This window comes from Phoxinus phoxinus (assembly GCF_949152265.1).
Source record: "Phoxinus phoxinus genome assembly, chromosome: 6".
Classification (NCBI taxonomy): Eukaryota; Metazoa; Chordata; class Actinopteri; order Cypriniformes; family Leuciscidae; genus Phoxinus; species Phoxinus phoxinus.
Genome location: NC_136881.1, coordinates 41,493,802 through 41,515,222, shown reverse-complemented (window position 1 = coordinate 41,515,222; position 21,421 = coordinate 41,493,802). Strand labels below are relative to the sequence as shown.

Sequence of the window (21,421 nt, the reverse complement as noted above, 5' to 3'; positions counted from 1 at the left end):
AATTTCTTCAATTCCATTATAATATACTAAAATGTTATTTTTCTAATACTTTTATATACTGTTCAATTTCTTATTTGTGCTTTGTTATGTGCATTTATTAAATTAATTATTTTCGCTTGGCATACCAGCATGATTAAGTCACCGCACACTTCAGTGGGTGGTGCGTGCCCATGATGCACTTCATTCTGAGTAAATATAACAACAAAGAAGCACTGCTTCCAGGGGAAGACGGCTAAAGCTATCTGAACTCTGGACATAAATAATTAAATTCATATTTTTTGAGATACATGAGAATCTTAATGTGCACACTTGTAATTGGTGTTAAACAATATTACTTGGCTCATGATGTCAATATAAGGCTGCTGTAAGTAAAACATCCTGCAGTTATGAAACATTAAAATTCGTTGCAAAAACTAAAACGGCCATTGTCTGAAGACTTTGACCTGTCACCGCTACGCATTGCCTGCCTTTTTTTATGAACCTCGCCAAATTTGACCAGATTATTGAAAATGATTGTGTTACAGAGAAGATATACAGAAACCAGTTGAATTTAAAGGTGCTCTAAGTGATGTCAGGCCAAGATATTTTTTGTCACATACAGCAAACATCTCCTCACTATCCGCTAGCTGCCTGTCCCCTGAACACACTGTGAAAAAACGCGGTCTCTGTAGACACCACAGGCTCCACAAACGGCAACAAAAACAAACTGGACTAACCCGTCCACGAAACATAACAAACAGTGTTCCAGCCAATCACTGGCAAGAAGTATTTGAGGGTGGGTCTTGGGGGTTAGTGCGCGTGCACATGAAGGGGGTGTGTGAGTGAAGGAGAGGGAAGCATCAAGAGGGAAGTTTGAATAATGGCCGACACACGACCAAAGAGACGACGTTCCGTTGATCAACTTACAAAGAAGAGGGAAAAGGATAAAGAACGCGCGAAGTACCGAATTTACATCGGTAAAGCGTTCGAAAGATGGCGAGAACTCCGCCGGCAGAAGGGCTTCAAGTCCAACGTTCAGGTTACTCTGTTTTTGCTTGACAGGTTGGTAACGATCTTTTTTTTTTCTTCTAAATTGACGCTTATGTTCGCCAAACCCACACGAGGATATAATTAGCTTGAACTATGCAGTCAGCGTTAACTTTGGTGAATACAACATATGTTAGTAGCAGCTAGCGATCAATCTGTATTGTAAATGATCAATCAAATTAATAGTATGGCGACAATTTATGTGAATGGTTGTTTTTATCCACTGTTTGTTATGAATTTGAATGTTCATTTATTGGAGACGAGATGAGGAGGAGGGAGGGTCTAGCTAGCCTCCGTTTTGTTTGACAATAGTTCGAACGTCAACAAGAAGTGACGTCACCCACGATCGCTTAGAGCACCTTTAATACAGTGATTTATTACAAACGTATTGTGTTTACTTACATAGCTACATAATTGCATATTACTTTAGGATTAATGTTTTAAATATAGTTATTTGAATACAGCAACATCTCCATCAGCGATAGGTAACGTTTCTAGAGTGCCGCTGCATGTCCTGCAGAGTTTAGCGTCAACTCCGATTAAAAACCTCACCTGTCTTAAATATCCTACAGACGATGATTAGCTGGTTCAGGTGTGTTTGATTAGGGTTGGAGGAGCTAAACTCTGCACCCAGGACCGACATTACCCATCCTTGTTATTGATTAAATATGAAAGGAAAACGGCCAGTAGATGGTGGCAAGTTAGCTCCAGAGACTCCCAGTAACACACTCCTCAGATCATGTTCATCACCTGTCAAACAGTTCATGTCATTAGCTGGAGCTCTTTATGATTTATAAATGTTTCTGTGTTTTTTTTTAACAAGCCTGCTCTTAACCCGTTCATTTGATTGTTGAGATGTTGCTTTTGTATTTGTGTCTAACACAATCTGTTAATGTGTAATGCTCTATCACAAGCACATTGTTCCTTCATGCTTTGTAAACTTTTCTGGTGTTGAATGTCTCAAATGACACATAAAGAATATTAGAGTCAAAAATGTTTAAAGCTATTAATAAAAATATACACATTTTAAAGCCTTAAAACTAAAAGCTAAACACATAAAAGGGTAAAAATAATTAGTTTTAGGCTAGACTAGCAAAGGTTATACATTTGTGTTTCTCTGCTGTATACAGATATATCCTTTCATTATTTAAAGCTACAATATGTAAAAATAATGTTTATGAATGAGTGAATACATTAATGTTTTTATCATGACTGTGAAATAGGGCGCAATTGCTAATAAGAGACCGATATCAGCGCACACGCGAGTCCCGCGGATATAAAGGAATAAGGACATTACCGAACTACCCACAGTTTATTAGACGAATTAAACTTGTGAGGTAACGCAGCGCTGTTCCACTAAACTGCATTTGAGTGTGTTGAAAGTTATAATGTTATTCTATGTGTTAGTTTGTTGGCTTTATGAGACTAGCAGTAAGCTAGATCAACATTAGAATAACACAATGATCATATTGTAACATTTCATCATGTTGAGCTATATAACATTGATTAGTTTTCTGTACATTTGCTCACCTGTCTAATAAAGTACATGCAAGAGCGGCGTCTCTGTCTAGTCCAAGTTAGTCACGGACGTGGAGCTCTCTGTATCTCGAAAACGCCACGCTGATATTGATCCTCGTTTTAGTTCTCCTTTTGTCCCAAAGTCTGCTAGCCATGATCCATAATGTTTGAACGACACAACAACAGCGTGAGAGCTGCTAGACGTAATGCCGTTGTCCACGTATGTCGCCATGGTTACTATGGCAGAACAAGCGTAAACCAGGGATAACGCGGATATTACGCCAGTGACGGGCAACGAGTGAACATGGACGAGCCATTATTTAAATTTGTAATTTCTCTGAAATCAAAAATCTTTGTAAACTTTTGGGATATTGTAAGTACACAACTGCAGGAGATCTATATCACACTGTGCAAGTGATTTTTGGAAAATTATATCCAAAGCATATTATAGCTTTAATCAAAAAGTAAAGACTCTGTAAAACTCGATACTATCTGAAAACTTAACTTTTGTGGACATCGATTACATCAAAACATTAAAGTAAACAACTCAAATGGTTTAAATTAGATAACACAAAGATTATTTACTTGGGGCACTCAGAAACAAAGCAAAGAAAATGCATTTTCCAAATGCAATCGTGTGCATTTATGATGATTAATTTCTTCAATTTGATTAAACACACCCGCTACAGACACAGACCCAAAGTGGAGAAGTTGTAGCGTGCAATATATTACATAATACATTTCCATATGGAAAACTATAGTGCTTATATTTTTCAATATACTGCAATATTTGTATTGACCACGTATGGCATATTGATACATGAATACAAAATATAGCATTACATGTAATATTCATGAAGTTTTATCCTTTACACACACACACACACACACACACACATTCACATAATGAGTTACAGCAGATTTCTATTTACATTTGGGTAAAATATGGATTAACCCAAACACTAGGTTTCATTTTTAAATTAAACTTTTAACCCAACAGCTGGGTTTGTACATATTTTACCCAAATTTGGGTTGAACCCAACTTGTTAAAAAAAACATTGTCTTTACAAAAACAAATTATAAAATAAAACATGATAAATAAAAATGCATTTGACAAATATTTTTAACGTTTTTATGTTTCCAAATGTTTTTTTGTTTGTTTTTTTAGGATTGTGCTTGGAAATAAGTAACTATCCTTAATTAGGCTTATTATTTAGCATTTTAGGCTCATTTTAAGCACAAAGTATGTGTTTTCTGCTAATGCAATTTGTTTCTTCTTCTTTTTTGTGTGTTTAAAATTGTGCTAAACAGTCACGCAACGTGTTGAGGCCTGTAAAGCACATATTCTACAAACAGTATTACTTTAATTTAACATGAATAGTGTATGTTACTACTTTGAAAGCGATAACTACGTAGCTTTTGATAATAGCGCTCTGTCTGCACTCCTCTCGTTTAGATTATTGTGTTCTTCGTGAAGTAGCGCGCGTGACCATGTAGAGGCAGTGTTGCTCGCAGCGTCCTCTGCTGGTGAACATAATCACTACACGATTGCGCTGATATAACCTGCAGGATGCTGCGCTGTCTGGCTGTATTTTCGGGTTGTTTTAAACGAGCTGAAAAACCATGGTTCATTTCCGTAAGTGTTCTAGTTTATAGTTCTAGTAAGGCTTAGCTGCATGCTGATTTCACACATCATTTCACACTTAACCTTAAGATCTGCCAACCCGATCTCACGGCAATTCGTACAAATTTTACGAGGTGGCTAATTCGTACCAATTCATACGACCTCACTCGTACGAATTTGTACGTTTTTTGCTAAAACGTACATATTTTACGATTTGCCAAAATCGTATGAATTTATACGAATGACCTACCCCTGACCCCGCCCCTAAACCCAACCGTCACGTGGGTTTAGACAAATCGTACAAATTCGTACGAGTGAGGTCGTACAAATTCGTACGAATTAGCCACCTTTTATTCACTCGTACAAATTCGTACGAATTGGTCGTGAGATAGCGTTGGATCTGCCCTTGTATAAACGCAGTTGTATAAAGTTAAAAATATACCATTTTAAACTTCAGGGTCTCTTTTGCCAATGGGTAATCTAGTTTGATTTGTGCAGAGAATAGCACGACCATTGAAGTTGTTTGTGGTTCAGTCATGATTCATGCCAACAGATTATTTCCGGTTTCGATTTCGCGAGCGCGTTTGATGCGTGTGTGTGTGTGTGTGTGTGTGTGTGTGTGGGTGTGTGTGTGTGTGTCTGTCTGTCTGTCTGTGCAGCGAGAGACTTCTCAGAAAAGCGGATTCTGCCATCATCTCGAAATAATAAATCATAATCTCTACTCTAAATAATTGTGGTAACTGCATAGACCCATGTTCAGTTAAACATTTTCACATCAGCATTAAAATGTCTTTAAAGGGAACAATTGACTTGTAGGCTACATGGCTGTTGACTTATTGAAATATAGTGAATAAGAACAGGAAATGTGAACTCAGTCCACTTTGCGTTGTCACCGCAAATCATAATCAAGTTTAGATTTTTGCATGTAATAATAAAGGAATATGAATAACTTTTAACTGACCTGATTGCACATTTGCACATTTTCTATTAAATATGTCTCCCATGCTTGTCCTACTTCTGTACATCTTCTCTTCCTCCATATCTCACTTTTTTTGGTCTTAAAGCTACAACAGAAGTGAGGGGCGGAGCTTCAACAATCATAGTTGTGCCCACATGCGTCATTTTGATCAGATCGATGCACAATATTTAACAACAACACTTTAAAATAAATTCCCTTTTTCTGTGATCATGCATATATCTAATGGTTAGCCGTATAGGCTACACCAACTACACACAGATGTGGAAAGTGAAAAACACTTCTATCTTGCATCTTTTGCTTGTCCATTGGAATGCAGAGGAGTTTGTCACACAAATGTATGTTCACAAACAGGGTTTGAAATTAAGTTTTCTACTCACCAGCCAATTCGGCTACTACTTTTTTAGTAAAACAACAAAATATAAATTAAGCCCAATGGAAACACTAATCACTGTTATGGTGACTTCAAATTAAACATCTGAGTTAAAACTCTGTTAATTCTCAATAAGAACTTCTGTAGACGTCTGACAGAAATAAAGTCAGTCTGGTTAGTAATAAGTGAAGCTGGTAATGCTGTTTGTGGAGTTGTTTATTCCTCCTCTGCTGAGATCTTCACAGATTTAATGTCTTCTTTTCTCTTCAGTGGATTTCATCTAAGGCTGTGTCTGAAGTCAGTTGTAGTTCTAGTGTGTCTGCTCGTCTCTTTTTCTGTTCTCTTCTTTCCTTCAGTGATTTTGCTTGTTAACAGGCTTATTAAGGCTGAATTAACTCCATATTTAATATACACAAACTTTGTGGTTCAGATAAGGTCCTGTTCTGGTTTATTTGTTTGCTCTTGGCTGACATGTGGCATTGCTATGGTCTGCTTGTGGCCCAGAACTGGCAAACCAAGTGCCGTCATTCCTCGCTGCATGTGTGCCAGATCATCTTTCCACAGGTGCCAGATGTGGGCCGGATCTGGGACGTGAACATGTTGCTCTGTGGGTGTTATTGGCTTGGAGTCTGGATCTTGACACTTGGTCCTGGTTCAGTTTCAGTGTCGGAGTCCTGACATCCACGAGCCATACACTTCTGTCAGTCTTGTGTTTTCTGTTTGAACACATGGCGGATTAAAGTTTGTTTGTCATGTGCTCTTCTGTTTTTGTGTGTTTTCTTTGAGCGCTTGGCATTGATTGGTTCATGTGCTCTTCTGTCTTGGCTCTTTCTTGAGTTCACACTTACATATAATTTGAAGGGGTAAAGTTTAATGCGTATTTGGCGTGCTGTCCGGAGGGAGGGCTCCGAGCTCGGAGTTCGGCCCGAACCCAGAGTACTCCCCCCTATGTAAGTGTTTAGGACTAGAAGCGTGGAGAAGGGGTGGTGGAGGGATGCTGCAAAACTGTCAATGGGATGAGGTGAGACTGCTGAGTGTATATATACCTTTTACCATTGATTGCTGAGTGCTCTCCATGTGTTAATTATCTGAACGTGCTTCTCCCGAACCTTGTTAATAAAACATAATTTGTTGTTCCTGTGTATAATGTGATCCTCTGTCAGTTTGACCTCACCTGCTTGTCATCTGATTATTAGTTAATTTGCCCCTCCTCCTCTCCCTAGTTTTCTTCCCTTTGTGTTTGCTGTGGATGTTTTCCTAGGTATCTGTCGTGTCTTGCCTGCCTCACCCCATTCCCATCACCGCCAACCCTGGATTGTGTTTTTCCCCCACGGGGTAGTTTATGTTTCTCTTTGTTTTTTTCGTTCTGACTTTAAATAAAGCCCATTCGTTTCTCTGGTTTGTCTCTTTTCTTCCTAAACATAACAGACTGGAGCAGCAGCACAAGTGTTTAAATGCAGTCGACCTGATAACTTTACTTTGTCGAGTTTGAAATCTTCCTTTCACTTGTATTGACTCCACACCTCTTTTCTGTGTGGGATTGCGGTGCTATTGGATTTTGGATTATTCCGGTGGGAGCAGCTTTTATTGATTCATTCCCAGATAAAGCGTGTGAAGTGAACACAGATGCAGACTATAAAGTGTGTGATTGTGGGGGACCGGGCTGTGGATAAAACAAAACTTCTGATCAGCTACACCACTGGTCATTATCCAAGTGAGGACTGCACTGTGTTTGATAGATATTCTGTATATGTAACGGTGGATGGGAATCCAGTGACCCTGGGACTGTGGGATACATCAGGACAAGAGGATTACGACAGGCTTCGACCACTTTCCTATCCTGAGACGGATGTGGTTTTGATCTGCTTCTCTCTTGTGGATACAGCCTCGTTTGAGAACGTCCGTGAAAAGTGGTTTCCAGAAGTCAGACATCATTGCCCCAACACTCCGGTAATTCTAGTCGGGACTAAACTTGATCTGAGAGACGACAAGGACACCATTGAAAGACTGGGAAAGATGAAAATGACCCCCATCACTTACACTGAAGGTCTGGCTTTGACCAAAGAAACCGGAGCTGTGAAGTACCTGGAGTGCTCAGCATTAACACAGCGAGGCCTTAAGACGGTGTTTGATGAAGCCGTCCGGGCGGCCCTGGACCCGTCCCCAGTGACGAACAGAGAGAGAAAGTGTTTCATCGCCTGAACTGACTGAACACACGGCAATGTGAACTCACCTGACAGGAGAAAAGCAGAGGATGATGGGAAATGTGTGTTGGGGAAGACGAAACTAAATGCCATTCAAGAAATAATACATACTGTATATGTGCTGTGATAATTAGATTTATTGGTTTAATTTATGATTTATTGGTTTAATTTATTAATGACAAACGTACTAATACATCTAAGTTGTATTGTTGGTGTTTTGATTTAATCAAGTATAAATTGGTTTATTCAAGTATATTTTATTCATGGGTCAGTAAAAAATAAGAATGTCCGTGATGAAACATTAAAAATATGTTATTTTAACCCATCTTTGTGTTCATAAATATTTGCAACAACAAATGTATTTTATTAAAATTGCACCTTGAATACACTGCTTACACAATATAATTGTTATTGTCAGAAATAAATATCAAACATATTTCAAAATGAAATATGTTTACAAATATCGTGAATTTTCAAAGTCACATATATATATATATTTTTTTTTGTGTTCTTTAATATATGACCTCAACAAAACCTTTCATAAGCTCAAAATATGTATATTTACAAAATATATGTAATTTTGGATAACTTAGTAGATCCAGATCACATGTACAAATTTATACACTTTGGTAGAAAGTGCATCAAATATCCACTAAATGTCCCTGAATCAATAACCAACCTTGGACTCCTGAACAAAATGGTTTCAAAAGGCTCTCCTTAAAATGTCCACTCTTGAACTGCACTTATGGTTGCATGAATATTGAAATATTTGTTGTGTCAGTATGGCTTTATGATGGATTATAGCTGATTATTTTTTTATATAATGTAGTGCATTATACCATACATATAACTTCAAAGTATAGCTTTACAGTCAAATGTATGTACAATTCTGTGTCTTAAAGTTCATTTTCAAATACAACAATTAAGTTACGAACTGAATATTAAAATACGATCTTATCAGAATAAAGAACGGAATGTTTTTGGGAGGGAAAAGTTGCATTTCAAGAATCTGTTTATGTCTCATCCATGAAGAATAATTCACACATCAACCACTAGAGGACCCTTCAGTCCTGTATAACCAGTAAAGACACTACAGCCCTAAACTGCACGAGGTTAATAACTAATCAGGTTTATTGAAGCATTAGCAGTAGTTTTAAGAACATGCAGAGTACAACATGAAGTGGAAACTCTTTGAAAAACACTTACATTAATACATAATACAACATAATACTCTATCCCCCGGATTCACAGACAAGGCTTAAGCCCCAGACTAAAATGCATTATTTAGCTGTTTGAACTGAAAACAAGTTGCGCTGACATATCTAAAAATATGTCAATGACATTGTTTAGTCTCAAGAAGAACACCAGTAATGTGTTTTTCTACGGCAACTTTTATAAAAGCTACTTAAATGTCCTAATTGAACTGGCCTAATCCTGGCTTAATCTAAGCCTTGTCTGTGAAACCAGGCCTATAACTCATTTGACGCTGCTGTAGATTACTGAAGGCTCTTCCACAGTTTGTACATTTGATTGCCTAAAAAACAAACAAACAGGACAACAATGATGAATGAATGATTTAATGGTTACAGCTCAGATTATATGATCTATTCTGGTTAAACTGGTGATGGTTAAGATAGGGCTGGTTAAGCTACTGTTTAAACTAGTGCTGGATTATAAAGTGCTGGTTAAGTGGGTGCTGGTTAAGCTGATGTAGGTTAAGATGGTGCTGGTTAAGCTGGTACTGTTTAAAATAGTGCTGGATAAGATAGTGCTGGTTAAGTTGGTGATGGTTAAGCGGTTGCTGGTTACGATAGTGGTGGTTAAGCTGGAGCTGGTTAAGATGTGTGTAGTGCTGGTTAAAGTGGGTGATGGTTAAGCTGGTGATGGTTAAGCTGGTGCTGGTTAAGATAGTGCTGGTTAAATTGTTGCTGGTAAGTGGCTTCTGGTTAAGATAGTGCTGGTTAAAGTGGGTGATGGTTAAGCTGGTGATGGTTAAGCTGGTGCTGGTTAAGATAGTGCTGGTTAAATTGTTGCTGGTAAGTGGCTGCTGGTTAAGATAGTGCTGGTTAAAGTTGGTGATGGTTAAGCTGGTGATGAGTAAGTTGGTAGTAGTTAAGTAGGTACTGGTTAAGTTGGTGCATGGTTAAGCTGGTGATTGTTAAGTTGGTACATGGTTAAATTGTACTGGTTAAGTTGGTGACTGGTTAAGATAGTGCTGGATAAATTGTTGCTGGTAAGTGGGTGCTGGTTAAGATAGTGCTGGTTAAGTGGGTGCTGGTTAAGATAGTGCTGGTTAAGTTGGTACATGGTTAATTGTATTGGTTAAGTTGGTACTTGTTACGTTCCACGTGCGTTTCGCTGGCGTGGGAATGTTGTTGTTGTTCTGCTCGCTGATGCACTACACGTGTGTTGTGCGTTCATTGAGTTTTCTTTCTGTTTTGGCCCACCTCTAGGTCGCTGTGACTGGCTGACTCATCTGCCAGTCATCATTAGGGCGGAGTCCAGAACCAATCAGAGGCAGTCCAGCTGGTTTAAGAGAGACGGCGGGTTCATTCATTGTTGAGCTCTCTCCCTCTCTCGTGGCAGCAAGTTGTTATGTGCTGAGTTTTTGTATGCTCCTTAGCGAGTTTGTTTGTTCAAATCTAGTCTACTCGGAGAAGTGTGCTATGTGCCTAGAGTTTGTTTCTATTTAGTGACTTGTTTGTATTACGTGTGTATCACTATATGAGAATATACATTTCAGCTATAAAGCTTTCCTGGGAAGGAACGTCAGGTCAGTATATCGCGATATACATTCTGCCCGTAGCTGTTTTTGTGTATATACACACCAGGTAAGAGGTGAGCGCCACCCCTTGTATTTTTATTATTAGTTAGGTTATTTAGGCGCCGGATGCGCGAAGATATCGGTTTGTTTTCTGCATTTTTCTTTGGTTAGGCTTAGGGATCAGGTAAGGATTGTTTTGTTATGTTTTGTTTTTTTCCTTTGGCGCCACTTAAGTTCTTTCCCATTTTTCTTTATTTATTTGTTGCATTGTACATAGCGCACAGACACTTAATTGCTTTGACTGGATTCAGTGGCTTCGGCTTATTGTAAAATAAAAACTCCAGTCAAATTTCTCTCTCAGAAGTTGTCTGTCATGTTTCCTTCCACCACATTTTACCCACCAGTAGTATTTTAATATCCTTAATGTTATGTATATTTCCTAGACACTTTAATATCGCAACAGTACTGGTTAAGTTGGTACTGGTTAAGATAGTGCTGGATAAATTGTTGCTGGTAAGTGGGTGCTGGTTAAGATAGTGCTGGTTAAGTTGGTGATGGTTAAGATAGTGTTGGTTAAGATAGTGCTGGTTATGTTGGTGATGGTTAAGATAGTGCTGGTAAAATGGCGGCGCACATAGATGCTGCGGCTCGGTGCTCTCTCAGTTGGTGCTACAGTTTGCGTTGTTTTTTTGTGTTTATATATGTACTGAGTGTTTTCTGTCAGGCCAATAACATATACGGTCGGCATGATCTCCTTAAGATAGGAGTCTGTTATGAACAGAATATTACAGCCAAGTTTCTCCACACACACAATATACCGGAGGAGATAGCACGGCACCCCGGCTCCTCGTGGATTATTATCCCCGCCGGGAAGAGGCGAAGGCAGCGTAGAGAGAGGAGGCAGAAGCGGGGCTGCAGGGCTGGCCCACTCGCCAGGCTACGGAGGCAGCCACTTAAACCTCCACTTCCCAGCTTGTTTCTCGCTAATGCTCGATCACTTGTCAACAAAATGGATGAGCTGAGGCTGCAGATTGCAACTAACAACACCGTAAAAGACTGCTGTATTCTGCTTTTTACGGAGACCTGGCTTCACCCACTTATCCCGGACTCGGCGATGGAGCTAACAGGCTATACCGGGCAGCGACAGGACAGGACACAGAGCTCCGGTAAGAGCAGAGGAGGGGGGCTGTGTGTGTACGTGAATAACAACTGGTGTACTAACACAGTAACTGTGGACAGTCACTGCTCCCCGAACTTGGAGTATGTGTCTGTGAAATGCAGACCCACTTATCTCCCGAGAGAGTTTTCTGTTGTCATGATAATAGCTGTTTACATACCACCGGATGCTAATGCTAAAATGGCTAGCAGTCATTTGCATAGCAGCATTACCAGCCAACAGAGTAGATATCCTGACGCTGTACACATTATAGCGGGGGATTTCAATCACGTAGACTTGAAATCAGTACTCCCTCATTTATATCAACATGTTAAATGCAAAACCAGAGGAAATAAAACTCTGGACAAGGTTTACTCTAACATCAAACTTGGTTATAGGGCTAAACCACTACCCCACCTGGGGCAGTCTGACCATTTGTCTCTGCTGTTAATTCCTGCATATGCCCCCCTCAGGAAAAGTACACCCAACATCACAAAAACTATAACAATTTGGCCTGATGGAGCCATCCACCGGCTGCAGGACTGTTTTGATAGGACCAACTGGGATGTGTTTTTACATCAAGACCTGGAGATGTTTACGGACAGTGTACTGTGTTACATACGTCACTGCATAGGCACTGTTACCGTGGAAAAACAGATCCGGGTTTATCCCAATCAAAAGCCCTGGATGACTAGGGAGGTCCATCGGCTGCTGAGGGAGAGGAACACCGCCTTCAGGTCTGGTGACCAGACCCTTTACACAGTGGCCCGGGCTGACCTGAAAAGAGGCATCAAAAGGGCCAAGTTGGATTATCGGCGGAGGATTGAGGCATACCTGGGAAGTAATGACAGCAGGCAGGTGTGGCAGGGAGTCCAACAGCTCACCAATTACAGGTCCACTTTAGGAGCAGCTGAGGGTGAGGCCTCGCTGGCAGAGGAACTGAACACTTTCTTTGCCCGCTTTGAGGTGGAACCAAGTATGGCAGCGACACCACACCTCACGGTCCATAGTAACTTCACCTTCACTGAGCTTGAGGTGAGGCGTACACTACAGGCCGTGGACCCGAAGAAGGCTGCTGGGCCAGATGGCATCTCTGGGCGTGTTTTAAAAGACTGTGCGGATCAGCTGGCTGGAATCTTTATGAGGATTTTTAATCAGTCCCTGGCTGAGTCCACAGTTCCACCATGCCTGAAGTCCTCCATCATTGTCCCCCTGCCTAAAAAACCTCATATTTCCAGCCTCAACGACTACCGGCCAGTCGCACTCACCCCAGTGGTGATGAAATGCTTTGAAAAGCTGGTCCGGGGTCACATTACATCATGCCTGTCAAAAAGCCTAGACCCACACTAGTTTGCATACAGAGCTAATAGATCCACAGAGGATGCTGTAGCTACAGCCCTGCATGCTGCATTGTCCCATCTAGAGCAGCAGGGGAGCTACGTACGGATGCTATTTGTGGACTATAGCTCTGCATTCAACACCATCCTCCCTCAAAAACTGATGAACAAACTGATGGACCTATGCATTCCATACCCCACCTGTATGTGGATTAAAAGCTTTCTCACTTGTCGCACCCAGAGGGTGAGAGTGGGCCATCACACATCTACGGCCCTTAGTCTCAGCACCGGCTCCCCACAGGGCTGTGTATTGAGCCCCCTGCTGTACACTCTCTACACGCACGACTGTACCTCCACCCACCACAACAACATCATAGTGAAGTTTGCGGACGACACTACAGTTGTGGGGCTCATCACTGGAGCAGACGAGTCAGCTTACAGAGAGGAGGTAAAACATCTGTCGGTGTGGTGTAGGGAGAATATCCTTCTCCTTAATACTGTAAAGACCAAGGAGCTGGTGATTGATTACAGGAGGGAAAAGACTGACATTGCACCACTCATCATCAGCGGCGATCGAGTGGAGCAGGTGTCGGACTTCCGTTTTCTGGGTGTGTACATTGAGGAGGGTCTGACATGGAGCGTAAATAGTGTGAAGGTGCTAAAAAAGGCCCAACAACGTCTACACTTCCTGAGGGTCCTCAGGAGAAACGACATCACTCAGAGACTGCTGTTATCCTTTTACAGGTGCTGCATATAATCTATCTTAACATACTGCCTATGTGTGTGGTTTAGCAGCTGCACTGTAGTCCAGAAAAAGGCTTTCCAACGGGTCATTAATACGGCAGAGAAGATAGTTGGTTGCCCTCTGCCTACAATGGTTGACCTTCACAGTGCTCGCTGTGCCAAAAAAGCTCAGAGCATTATCAGAGACACTTTCCATCCCGGCCACTCCTTGTTTGAACTGTTGCCATCAGGCAGACGATACAGGACAATCAAATCAAGAACAAACAGACTTAAAAACAGTTGTTATCCGACAGCAATAACCACCCTTAATGCCATAAAAAAACATTCATAAAACAATACTATATAGGCCGAGTTAGATTGTGCAATAACTATAATTATGACAAAATGAATGGTGGCATGTGTGTGTATCTCTAATAAGGAGTTTTTTTTTTTATTATTTATTGATATTTATTGATATTGATTTACTGATGCACTAACTGTTTGGCACTTTTAAAATTTCATTGTACAGGTTACAATGACAATAAAGGACTACTACTACTACTTAATATAGTGGTGGTTAAATTGTTGCTGGGTGGTGGTTAATATAGTGCTGGTTAAGCTGGTGATGGTTAAGATGGTGCTGGTTAAGCTGGTGATGGTTAAGATGGTGCTGGTTAAGCTGGTGATGGTTAAGATGGTGCTGGTTAAGCTGGTGATGGTTAAGATAGTGCTGGTTAAGCTGGTACTGTTTAAACAAGTGCTGGATAAGATAGTGCTGGTTTAGTTGGTGATGTTTAAGCTAGTGCTGGTTAAGATAGTGCTGGTTAAGCTGGTGCTGGCTAGGCTAGTGCTGGTTAATATAGTGGGGGTTAAATTGTTGCTGTTAAGTGGCTGCTGGTTAATATACTGCTGGTTAAAGTTGGTGCTGGATAAACTGGTGATGGTTAAGTTGTACTAGCTGGTACTTGTTAAGTTGGTGCTGGTTAAGTTGGTACTGGTTAAACTGGTACTGGTTAAGCTGGTTAAGCTGGTACTGGTTAAGTTTTCTCTCACCTCACTGCAGCATCAGGCTGATAAACTCTTACATCGTCATGCTGACATTCATTCTCCTCTGCTCTCTTCGTCTCTGTCTTTCTGTAATGTTGGACAGTTGCGTACTGGACCTCCTCAGCATCTCTGGATTCAGGACTTTTTCCTTTGACATTTTTGGGTTTCACACTGGCATACAGAGCGTCACTGGCTGAATCCGGTTCAGAAAGAGGCTTGTCATGGACTGAAACTGTCTGTGACGCATCAGAATAAAGATCATTCTGAAATGCAAGACAATTTGTAATTAGTTGGCTCTCTTCAAACTCTCTGGTCCGGCTTTCTCATTACAACTTAAAGTTTGTCTCGGCTAACTTTTTAATCTAGTTATTATTAAGACATGTAAATCAGTTTGATCTGAAGTGTAGATTCTCAGTTTAAAGCAGTTTGCCTCAAACTTTTCAGATTAAGTGCCAGATCAGATCAAATAACATCAATGTATTGATGTAAAATACAGACATATAATTGTACAGCAGAAGAAAGTCACAGAATCAGTATGTTATGTGACATACACTGCTGTGCTGATGTAAATGCTAATGGTTATCAAATGATTAGACAAAAATACTTTTTTACAGTAAAATACTGGCAACACTGTTGCCAGTATTTTACTGTTAAATGTACAGTTCTTTACTGTAATATACAGTTTGTTACTGTAAAAATGCAAGAAATTAAAACTCGAGTTAAAACTAATTTCACTTGCAGAAACCGACTGCCTTAAATTGACCAACTGTCATTTAAATGTATTAACTAAAATGTATAATGCATTAAATACACAAGCAAAGTATTATTGTGAACTTTCATTTGAAACCACTAAAAAAACTTCAGTACATAAAAAGATTTCCACTGGACCAGCAACTTCACAGTCACCACCTGTTAAATAAAGCAACATGCAGAAAATCATCAAAGTTTCTAGATCCTCTCCTGGGGCCTCATTTATAACCATTGCGTACGCACAAAACAGGCCCTGAAAGAGGCGTACGCCACTTCCGACGCATAAGTTGTGATTTATAAAAACAAACTTGACGGGAAAATGTGCGCACTCATAAATAGGCTACAGTTTATATAAAACAATGATTTAAACTATGTTTTTTTTTCTGATATAAGCATTTATATTAAATATGCCATTCTCATTAACGGAGTTAAACACTTAAACTACATGACATTTACTGAAAAGTAAAAAAAAAAAAATAATAATAATATATATATAGCCTATAAATATTTGGATGCAATGCTCTTGAACACTTTTCCTCTGGCATGCTGTGTTTCAATGTTTTAAGAGATTGCTTATCACGAAAATAGCAGATTGTGCAAATATAATGCACAACAAGGTCTATCTGTTTCCAATAAAAATCAATTAAAAATACTATTTGGTCAGTGGAAAAGATTGAGAAAAAAATGTATTGTACACTATTTGATTTATTTATTCAAAAACAAGGCAGGCTACTAAATTATTTTTATTAATGTAATGTGAGGGCACATCCGTATTTCATAATTTCCTAATGTCTTGTAGGCCTACCGTTAAACATGTTATCACGTGGATGAATAATCATATGTAAATGATATGCAGATGAGGATATGGATAGTAAAACTAGGCGTTGTAAGCTCCATATATGGTTATTTCGGGGAGGAGACGCATGTGCGCACAATCTTCCGTGGAGTGGGATTTATAAAATGAATTCTGCGCAGGTTCTGGCGTACGCACGGTTTTATAAGTCTGAATATTTTTTTGCGCAGGCCATTTTTGGCTTTCAGGAGCACGTACACTTTTAGCAAGGATACTACGCACAGTTTTATAAATGAGGCCCCTGGACTGAAGCACAGGCTCTACTCTTCAGCACAATGGTGACCCAAAAAACTACATTTTACTGTAAATTACTGGCAACAAATATATCATGTAGAAACACAGATATATTACAAATTAGAACATGCATCTCAACAATGGTGGGAATATATTTTTTTTCAATTATTATTCATGCAGCAGTGCATGCTGGGAGTTTTATACTATCCTGGAACCCAGCATGCATTGCGACATGAAACTTTTGTCACCATTGTTGAGATTCATACGCTGATTGCTGATGTCTGTGGAGTTAATACAATTTTAATGCACTATATGATTTGAATATTCATCAGAAGACTCTATTTCAGAAATATTGCTTGATTTCATGTTGTAGAATATCAGATATATGGTAGTATACCCAACAATTCCTGTATATTACTGAGTTAATGGAAAATGGTATGATATTGTAAGAATTTGGTCTTTAAGGGCTAACAGTGCAGATAATGGCTGATTTTCTGCTTGTGAAGTCGTGTTGTGTCTGGATGATTTACCTCTTTCACTGTGAGATCTTCAGCTTTATCACTCCTTTGTTTCTTTCTGTTATAATCACAGACATTAACAAAATATGAATGCTGTTTTTAAAGATTACTAATAAAACACACAAGACATTTTCTTCTACATCCGACCAAAACTGAACTTGTACAATCACTGCAGTTTTTTATTGAACTCACATAATGAACAGGATTAAGATGATGATGAAAATGATGATGATGAATAATCCTCCAGAAGCCGCGGTGATCACAATCACATTCAGACCAGCAACATGAAGAACTGAAAGAGGAAGATCATCATGATTAACTCTCCAAACTGATGAATGATGAGAAGATACAGGAGTGTGTTAGTAAAAGCTTCACCTGTGACAGTTACAGCGTCTGATCTCTGAGATCCATGTTGATTGTGAGCCTGACAGTAGAAGCGTCCACTCTGTAGTGCACTGAACCTCTGTCCAGATCCAACAGCTGAGGTTTCATTCTCCTTAAACCAGCTGAAGTTCAGAGCCGGAGGGTTTGAGTCACTGATGCAGTTCAGAGTCACTGAATCTCCCTCCACTATTACACCAGATCCACTGATCAACACTGAGACGTTCCTGGGAGGATCTGAAAAGGACACAATTACAATTCACAACAAATATTAGAAAATTATGAGTTTGAAGTTTTTGAACAATGTGCATGCGATCATTAACTCACACATGACGTTTAAAGTCACAGCATCAGAGTATTTCTCTCCATGTTCATTGATGGACTTGCACTTGTATTCTCCACTGTCATCAGAGCTGATCTTTGAGATGATGAAGATTCTTCCAGATCCTACAATCGTTCCTCCTTTAATAAAGCTGAAGTTCAAAGCCGGAGGTTTTGAGTCACTGATGCAGTTCAGAGTCACTGAATCTCCCTCTACTATTACACTAGATCCACTGATCAACACTGAGACGTTCCTGGGAGGATCTAAAGACAAATATGAAAATTCACAACAAATAGGAAATTATGTATTTGAAGTTTTTGAACATTGTGCAGATGATCATTAACTCACACATGACGTTTAAAGTCACATTATCAGAGTATTTCTCTCCATGTTCATTGATGGACTTGCACTTGTATTCTCCACTGTCATCAGAGCTGATCTTTGAGATGATGAAGATTCTTCCAGATCCTACAATTGTTCCTCCCTTAAACCAGCTGAAGTTCAGAGCAGGAGGGTTTGAGTCACTGATGCAGTTCAGAGTCACTGAATCTCCCTCTACTATTACACCAGATCCATTGATCAACACTGAGACGTTCCTGGGAGGATCTAAAGACAAATATGAAAATTCACAACAAATAGGAAATTATGTATTTGAAGTTTTTGAACATTGTGCAGATGATCATTAACTCACACATGACGTTTAAAGTCACATTATCAGAGTATTTCTCTCCATGTTCATTGATGGACTTGCACTTGTATTCTCCACTGTCATCAGAGCTGATCTTTGAGATGATGAAGATTCTTCCAGATCCTACAATCGTTCCTCCTTTAAACCAGCTGAAGTTCAGAGCCGGAGGGTTTGAGTCACTGATGCAGTTCAGAGTCACTGAATCTCCCTCCACTATTACACCAGATGGACTGATGGACACTGATACGTTCTTTGGAGGATCTAACAGAAATATACAAAAACACTTACAATCAAAGTTAATTTGACATCACTGACTCATTATTTCAGCAGATGAACTGAAAGAGATCACATGATTCAAGATCTACAGGTGTCAGGTACTATTTACAGTACATTCAGCATTTATTTATGTATGACTGGTTCTACCCCAGTCAACACTTTGATCTCACAGTGATCTCTCCATATGATCACAATGTGAGGTCACAGTGAGTTAAAAGTGTAACCACACTGTGCACTCACTGTGTGCTCATATTATGGTCACAATATGAGCTCATCCCAGCTAAAAATCTTATTGGACGTGGACTCCAACATCACTCAGATGTCAAATTTTGGTTGAAAATTAAAATTGGGTTGACGTCTAAACATTTTTCTGATGTCAGGATCCAACTTTATTAAACAACTCCACAAATAGCATTACTAGCTTCACTTATTAAAAAAAAAAAAGAGAAAATTTGAGAAAATCTCAAATTGTAAGCCACCATTATGGAGATCAGTGTTTGCTTTAGTTGGGCTCTTGACCCTTATATTATTAACTTTAGATTTTGCTTGTCTGCTGTTACTGATCAATAACAGTCAGGAAATTGTGATTTGATGGTGTCGGTTATGTTTTGGCATAATCATATTGTGATCTGAAATGATCAAAACATATTTAGATAGTTTGGTTTAACTTGTTAATACAGCATCTCTATGTTTCTAAATCATATGATTTTCAGTATTCCTAATATAATCCAATAATAGTTGTTCTGATCAAAATCACAGACATCAATAATCAGCCTGTGAATCTCAACAATGGTGACAAGAATAAAACATGTTGCAGTGGCTGCCACCAATCAACTCATTAATGGCTCCCATCATGCATTGCAGAATTAATAAATTATGATCTGCTTTGTCGAAGTAATTTCCTTTTCCTAATTGAATATTTTGCTCATCACCATTGTTGAGATGCATAGACTGAATCTTCATGTCTGTGTGTGCATAAAAGGAAGATTTTTTTTTTTTAAAACAACTTTAAAATAAATTATTCCGTATATATTTATCAAAAATTCTGGATATTTATGTAGAATCACAGTTATGCTGTAATAAACAAGAATTAAGGGTTCATGATCAAGTTCAAATTATGATTGTCATAACATAACCAATAGATCACTTTTTTTCTTTGTTCATCTGTCTGTTATAATAACAGCAGGCACACAAAATCTAAAGTTAATAATATAAGGGTCAAGAGCCCAACTAAAGCAAACACTGATCTCCATAATGGTGGCGTACAATTTGTGATTTTCTCCTTCAGTGATTCTGCTTGTTATCATCAGGTGTTCATCACTAATGCTCAATCATCACTCAATTAATAACTTAATTATCTCATTAACTTTAACATTGAGAGTTCATTTAACACTCATATTTTAACACTTTACACTCTTGAGTGTGGACTCATATAAACTCCCAGGAGTGTTAATTTAACACTGGAGTGTTTACTGTGTATATACTTCACTTTTTCTCTTTCTTTAACAAACACAACAGCCAGAGACAAACTAACATCAAATAGTCAAGGCCAAAGAACCCCACTAAAGCAAACACTGACCTCCATAATGGTGACCAAACCAAACAACTACTTTCAAACCAACTTCGACATCTAAACCTCTTTTAAGAGGATCAGTCCTGTGTCTGCTGGGAAACTTCCCGCTAAACCCTTATAATAATGTTAGGGGATAATGTTCTATCAATGTAATCACTAAACATTTTTAAAATGTTTTTAGAGACTGTTATCCTACTTTTTAGGAGAACATTCTGGTAACAAAAATAAAATTAGCTACAGAAACCATAACATAATATAATGCTCTCAAAACATTCATAGAACAATAACATTTCTAGCTGGGATGAGCTCATTTTGCGGCCATGAGCACACAGTGAGTGCGCTGTGAGGTTACACTTTTAGCTCACTGTGAACTCACAATGCTCACGTTGTGACCACATGATGAGATCACTGTGAGATCACCGTCTTGACTGGGACTCACACTGATTTGATCCAGTGTTAGAGATAGGCAAGTGTGCTAACAAATATGCCAAAGGCCGCAGCTCCTGTTACATATACAGTATTTAAGTTATATAGCAGTAGTCTCCAACCCCAATCAAACACACCTGAACAACATAGCAAAAACCCCAGTGTTAAATTAACAAGTGATGATTGAGCATTAGTGATGAACACCAGGGGCCTGTACCATGAAGGTAGCTGAACAAACTCAGAGTTACAGGATTAGTTTTGAGTTGACAAAACCAAACCGATGCAATCAGGCTTTATTGGTACCATGACGCAGTTCATCAACTTTCTCTGTCAACTCAGGCTTTGATCTTAAGTTATGATTACTCCACGAGCGCGTGCACATACCAAAGTGACGTTGGCACCGAACAACCAATCGCGTTCGATATGTATAGAGCGAGAGCGATATATTTTTTCCGCGGAGGAGCAAGCGATAATCATTCAGTATTACGATTAATTTAAATATGTATTACAAGCTCGAAACAATACGGTCTCTGCTGCCAAAACAAGAGAAGACTGTTGAAAGATTGCTGATTGCGTTAATGTGTAAGCTAAACAAATACGTTCTATATTCATGTAAAATTATGTATAGGCTATGAATGTATGTGTGTGTGAA

At 39.2% G+C, this 21,421-nt stretch overlaps 2 protein-coding genes across 2 annotated transcripts; one reads left to right on the top strand and one right to left on the bottom strand.

Annotated features, from left to right (window-relative positions):
- The first annotated feature begins 6,855 nt into the window (after positions 1–6,855).
- Positions 6,856–8,183, top strand: LOC306999715 (ras-related C3 botulinum toxin substrate 1-like). The gene has a single exon (XM_079614615.1). It carries the CDS (start codon positions 7,144–7,146, stop codon positions 7,717–7,719), a length of 576 nt encoding a protein of 191 aa, XP_079470741.1. The 5' UTR covers positions 6,856–7,143; the 3' UTR covers positions 7,720–8,183.
- Positions 8,184–8,836: 653 nt separating this feature from the next.
- On the bottom strand, positions 8,837–20,741 carry LOC307000557 (B-cell receptor CD22-like; the record flags this gene model as incomplete). The annotated part of the gene is made up of 9 exons (XM_079616200.1): positions 8,837–9,255; positions 14,755–15,011; positions 17,116–17,161; positions 17,296–17,395; positions 17,479–17,721; positions 17,812–18,069; positions 18,155–18,412; positions 18,498–18,755; positions 20,729–20,741. The coding sequence occupies 9 exons, from the start codon at positions 20,739–20,741 to the stop codon at positions 9,198–9,200; spliced, it is 1,491 nt and encodes a 496-aa protein (XP_079472326.1). The 3' UTR covers positions 8,837–9,197.
- Positions 20,742–21,421: the final 680 nt, after the last annotated feature.